Consider the following 6420-nt stretch of genomic DNA (forward strand, 5'->3'; position numbering starts at 1 on the left):
GCCATTTTTCTTTTTTCACGTCACATTTTGCTCAAATATTGATGTTTAGTGTTGTCACCCTTCTCATTGTCACTTCCATTTCATTTTGTGTGCCAAGCATTAATTTGCTTCAAAGAATTGTGTTTTACTGAACATTTTAATATGCAGCCTTCCCATTTAGCACAAAAATGACCTGGCTATTTACTATGTAGATATTTGAGGATAATTCTGTCAACCCAACCAGAATTTATTTTCCAGTTAAAACAAAGGATTTGGTTAGTATATAGTTTAAAAAACTTAAGTAGGTCTCTTGTTGTACTGTCTCTGTTGATGTTTGTTTTCTGTCATTAATGAGAGATGGGATTTAATGAATCACTCAATCAGCCTCTGAAACATGTCTCCCTCTCTTCTGAGATAATGGTTACATCCTCGTCCCTGAGGAACTCCAAAGCTGATGAACTTGCCGTCTTAAAAAGTTTATTTCTRGCTTTTTTCTTTAYAAGACCGAAGAGATCTACGTTTAAGAATTCAGATCATGGACACAAGCTATCAATGAGCAAACCTGGTATAAACAGGTCARTTTATTTTAATAACCTTGTTKATTTAGTCTCATTAAAAGCATCAGTGTGTGTTGAGGGACAGCAGCTGGYCAGTTTGTTTGGYCTTAATGAGCTCACCTGAGAGCCGCTCGTTAATGTCTGTTAGGACCAGCAGCTCGTTAATCCGTCCTCTCAGGACAACATGGACRCCGTTGCATCATTCTTGTTKKWYKSYTSWSKWKTTTYYWYYAWTRWTSYTCYKMKGAKSWWMWWAMMMWAMAMMRCWAMWMWWYWYTWYYTKATKWYTKWYKAYTAYTWYTKYTKYKTYKYYTYTTTTTKKTTTWMMKTTKKWWTWTKTGTTTGATKTCAAMCCGAAATGAGAAAGAAACAGTCATTTGGATTGACAGAAACCTGTGGTGATGGAGCTCCTTAGTTTATCATCAAACGGTGGAAATAAGATCTGCACCGATGGTGAAGTCTGAGCCAAACAGGCTTTAACATTACAAAATGCCTGGACACATTTCTGCGTCTAATAAACACTGTCGTTTTCTTCAGCAGCTGTGGAAATTATGCTGCCATGTGGAGAAAATGGTTGTAAAATCACCCTTACCTGAAAGCTCCTGCAAAGCTTTTACAGCCTGAGAAATCAGTAAATCTTACACTAACTGGAGCTTATTTGATAATATGTCTGCAGAAATGCCATGGCCCAAAAAAACCAATAACCCACATGGGCGTTTTGCTGTAATCCAGCTACGTGTCATTAGGTGTTAAAAAACTTGACTTGGGTGGGACATTTACTGTTCAGTAGAGCTGCTGGCCTCAAAGATGTCATCCAAACAAAATGAAGGACAACCCGCGCAAGAATGAATCCTTCAACCCCTRAAAAGAAGCTGCAGCATGAAAATTTTAACAAATATATATTTTTTACATATTTGTTAAAATTGTCCCTGTTATGACGGTATGAAATATATGATCTGCGAAAAAAATCTACCTCCTCCACCTCCCAGTGCTAACTAGAAACAACCAATCAGAGCTGGGGGCGGGTCTTAGCGCTGTCAATCACCCTTACATGCACAACATTACAGTTTCTTGATRTGAGAGCCTATCATGAGGCTAGTTTTTCTGAAACACTTTAAGTTGTTAGCACATTTAGCAGCTCGTTCATGAGGATGGTTGACAGCGCTAAGATCCTCCTCTTGGCTCTGATTGGTTGTTTGTTTGGAACAGTGTATTTGTTCAGACAGCAATAGCTCAGTGAGACGTGATCGATCTTTTCATAGATTATCTGTATCATATTTCACTGTCATGACAGTGACAGTTTTAACAAATATGTAAAAAAACATTTTTATAAAAGTTACATGCTGCAGCTTTAGGGTCAAAGGGTATGTGGAGTAATTAAGGTGGTTTTAGGGAAATCCTCAACCTGCACAACCTTTTGAAGTCCTGCTGCTGCTATTAAAATCTGTTGTAGTTTTCTGCTGCTACTAAGAAGATTCATATCTTCATGAATGTAAAACCAGAATGATTGTTTATGGTCCAAACCAGGGCTGACCAAGGTTAGTGAATATGATTGTGGCCCTTTTTCCTGTTGAAAACATCAACACCATAGTTTCCTTACAGATTTAGTGGAATCTTGGAAAAAGGTTTAAAGTGTAACTGACCCCAAATCAACAAGATTTTTTTATTTTTTTGCTGATGAATTGTCTAAAKTGGTTCTTAAGAGTGCTATCTTTATGTTTATTTGCACATTTTGACTTTTTTGTGTACATTTATGTAGTTCTGCAATATTTTACCTAAACCCATCTCAGTGGTGGCCTCTTCATTTTGAATTATAGGTACTAAAAATKGTCAAATCTAATCTAGGATTCTTCTAACCRAATGCTTTCCATGTTGAGTTTGTTTAATTCCCATTTTCAGTGCTTCATTCTTGCACATAGACTTTCATAAAAAGTTTATTTGATTTGACATTAAATTGCTTGTTTCATTCTCTCAGGTGATGAAAAAATTCAGTCACTAATTAGCTCCCCAGAGAYCAGAGACCCATAAAGTAACTCGTAGCTCATCKGACCAGAAGTTCTTCAGATTCTGACTGTGATCATGTTGTGTGTTCTGACTTTGACGTGACGAWTAACTTGCTGAAGATTCAAACACTGATGGTTTAATGTTTATAAATCACAATAACTTTAATAATTGAATGTTTCCTTTTCAGATGTTCAGATATTGTTGCTCAAATATGAGTTTGGTGTACAGCTGTAGGGTGAAGTTCATCTGTTCTCCATCTTGTTTTTCTGTTTCCTTTCTGATCTTCTAATGTCCGCGACAGCCCTGAATTCTTCACTGTTCGTCGCGCAGACGTCGCTGACGCTCSACGGCCTGCAGCAGCTGTCTGATCACCGGCTGCTCTTCTTCTTCCTCTTCCTCATGGCTTATGTGTTCGCGCTGTGCAGCGACGGCCTCGTGCTGGTAGTGATCTGCACGCGCCACAGCCTCCATAAGCCCATGTATGTGCTCGTGGCCGCGCTGCTGCTGAACTCGCTGCTGGGCGGCAGCGCGATCTACCCATGGCTGCTGTGGGAGCTGCTGTGGGARAGCGGCTCTGTCCTGGTCACACTGTCAGCGTGTGCGTGTCAGGTGTGGGTTCTATACACTATGGGCGGCTCGGCCTTCATGTTGCTGACGGCCATGGCCTTCGACCGCTACGTCGCCATCTGCCGCCCGATGCGCTACGCCGCGCTGGTGTCGCCACGGACAGTGAAAGCTGTGCTTCTGTTCTCTTGGCTGCTGCCCGCCATTACTGTTTTGATCACAGTGCTTTTAACAGTGTGCCAGCCGCTCTGCCGCTCTCATATCAATAGGCTCTACTGTGATGTTTACAGCTTAAACAGACTCAGCTGCGGCGGAAATGCGGCGCAGGTGAGCGAMGTTTTCGCCCTGTTCATCTATGTTGCTACTGTCCTGCTGCCCGTCGCCTTCGTTMTTTTCTCCTACAGCAACATCCTTTATGTCTGCTTGTGCCGCACACGCGGCTTTAGCAGCAAAGCGTTGCGCACCTGTCTGCCGCACCTGCTGGTCTTCCTAAACTACAGCGCTTGCACTGCAGTGGAGCTGCTGCAGCGCCGCCTGCAGGGCGCAGACCAGACTGCATCCTCTGTGCTCACTTCGGTCCTGGTAGTTCTGGTTCCTACCGTGTTAAACCCGGTAGTGTACGGCCTGAATATGAGCGCCATCACCGGATACATCAGGAGGCTGCTGGGCAGCAGGAAAACCGATTGATTTGAAACGAATCAGGGCCTGGAAAACTGTAAAATGTTAACAGATTGTTTCTGRATCTGGATATTTGAGGAAAAAAGTCATAGCTGAAAGAAAATAAATCACACCAGCCTGTTATATAATGTATTTTTAATATTTTTGATTAATTTTAAATCTTGACTGATTTGAAAAGGAGTCTGTTTTGCACTTTTCATGTGTTTTCTATGATGTAAAGGACATATGTGTAGAAACTGCTTCTTTGTGAAATATTTCTGCATTTATAGGGGTTTCCTGATTTGAAATTTTACATATGTGTAGATTTTGTTCCATAGGTTTTTTTTTTTGTAAATCAAATAAACACAGAACCTAGATAACCCATTTTAAATATCCAGCTCCAGTATTTGTACAGCAGTAATCATGATAAACAGCTTAGTGTCCATCAGAAACATTGTCACATGAGAAGTAAGAAAACTGAGCTAAGTTGCAATAACAAAAAAAACTTAAAGAAATGTTGATTTTAACAATTGAAATTAAAGTGTTGAATCACCACTGCCATTTATTGCAGCAAAAAACATTCTTGAACAATTCTGATAAATGTCTTGTGAGAATCCTCCATTCTCCATGCAGTTTGTGATGTATCAATGAGTTGAATTCATGAATTCCATTTATTAATACCAAAATACAGTTGGTGCATTATGACNTAACCCATTTTAAATATCCAGCTCCAGTATTTGTACAGCAGTAATAATGATAAACAGCTTAGTGTCCATCAGAAACATTGTCACATGAGAAGTAAGAAAACTGAGCTAAGCTGCAATAACAAAAAAACTTAAAGAAATGTTGATTTTAACAATTGAAATTAAAGTGTTGAATCACCACTGCCATTTATTGCAGCAAAAAAACATTCTTGAACAATTCTGATAAATGTCTTGTGAGAATCCTCCATTCTCCATGCAGTTTGTGATGTATCAATGAGTTGAATTCATGAATTCCATTTATTAATACCAAAATACAGTTGGTGCATTATGACMTGYTACCTCTAAGAGCTAACAGACAAGTAGCTACCAACAAGCAACAGTTGGTAGCTTCTTTTATTGGCCCGTCTAATCGACGCCCCAAAGAGGGCGYTCCCTAGTGTGTCATTTCCTCTAAGCAGAGCTCTCATTTGCATTTCCTAACAYGTCATTTCCTGTAGGTTTAGCTTAGCTTAAGCTTAGCAATTAGCTAACAGAGACAGAAGGAAAACACAGAATTATTCTCAAAATGTTCTTATAGTTTATGACTTGGTTTTAAGAAAAAACTGGTCTAGTCAAAGTTTTTTTCCTTTAATATGTTTGTCAATGCACCCAAAGTGATATGATACTATGGGTGCATAATATCAGATCATAACTGATTTTCCAGCCAATAAACAAAGAGGAAGAAATGTAACATTTGCTAGATTTCTGTAAAAAGGACAATAGAAGAGTGGATTGACCAATTTGAGGAACACAACATAAAGCTTTCACTATTTTTTTTAAATGAAGTAAATATGAAAACGTAAAAATGCCGAATRAAATATTCTGCTAATACAGCAATCTAGAAGAGAAGAAAGAAACGTGTTTAATGAGAAGAAGAAGGATGACAAAAACAATGGAAATGTTAAGATGTGAAATAAATATGAGCTTTTTCATCAAAAGCACAATGATTTTAATATGTAGGAAAAAAGTCATAAAATTAAACTCTGGTTATATTGGCAGGAAACTAAAAGAACCAAATGATGAACTGAAGACTACATACAGACTGTTATGATCAAGAATTGTTCGGTAATCAATAATCTGSTTTAAAAACAACTATTCAGAAAACTGAACTTATACTCTGATGTCCAAACATTAAGGAATGTTGCATTTGTCTATGTTGCAAATAAAATCCAAAATTAAGAAGAAAGATAAGTTTGCATTGSACTGAATGAAATGATTTCAAATGTTAGTTTATTCAGCAGAATTGATGGAATGTTGAAGAACAAACATTTTTGATTGCAAATTAAAAATATGAACTTTTCTTTTTATTCTAATCGGCCCATAGACCTTTAAATCTCAACCTTTCCCCAGTCTGTATCATATCCTCACCATGATTATACCACCAGGTAGATTTCTGACCAATTTAAAATATGTTTTCTGGTTTCTCTTTTTCAAATAGCWCCATCTTTACACTTTTCTAACTGGATGGTTTCTGTGTGGATTTTGTTTGATTCCAAGTTTCAAAAGTTTTTCATTCAATATAACATTTCAGAGTTTAAAAGGTTCAGATGATTTGACCTGAAAGTATCTGATGTACAGCACTTTGTATCAGCTGTGGTTGTTTTAAAGTGCTTTATAAATAAAGTTGGTATGGTATGGTATGGTATGATGCTCTCAGGTGATGAAGATGTTCAGTCGCTAATTAGCTCCACGGAGAGCAGAAGCCCTTAAAGTAACTGAGCTCATCGGACCAGAAGTTCTTCAGGTTCTGATCCTGTTGGTCGGCTGGTCAACATGTTATTATGTGTTATGGTTTAGATGTGWAGATCAAGTCGCTTAGGATTCAAACGTTCAGATTATTTAAATGATGATTGAATGTTTGTAAATCTCTTTAGACGTTTCCCATTCAGTTGATCCAGTTTCTAAATATTGTTGAT

At 38.2% G+C, this 6420-nt stretch overlaps 1 protein-coding gene across 1 annotated transcript; it reads left to right on the forward strand.

The window, feature by feature from the left end:
• The first annotated feature begins 2648 nt into the window (after positions 1–2648).
• On the forward strand, positions 2649–3799 carry LOC103461833 (olfactory receptor 10J4-like). The gene has a single exon (XM_008404184.2). It carries the CDS (start codon positions 2829–2831, stop codon positions 3789–3791), a length of 963 nt encoding a protein of 320 aa, XP_008402406.1. The 5' UTR covers positions 2649–2828; the 3' UTR covers positions 3792–3799.
• Positions 3800–6420: the final 2621 nt, after the last annotated feature.

Source organism: Poecilia reticulata, linkage group LG2 (genome assembly GCF_000633615.1).
Source record: "Poecilia reticulata strain Guanapo linkage group LG2, Guppy_female_1.0+MT, whole genome shotgun sequence".
NCBI lineage: Eukaryota > Metazoa > Chordata > Actinopteri > Cyprinodontiformes > Poeciliidae > Poecilia > Poecilia reticulata.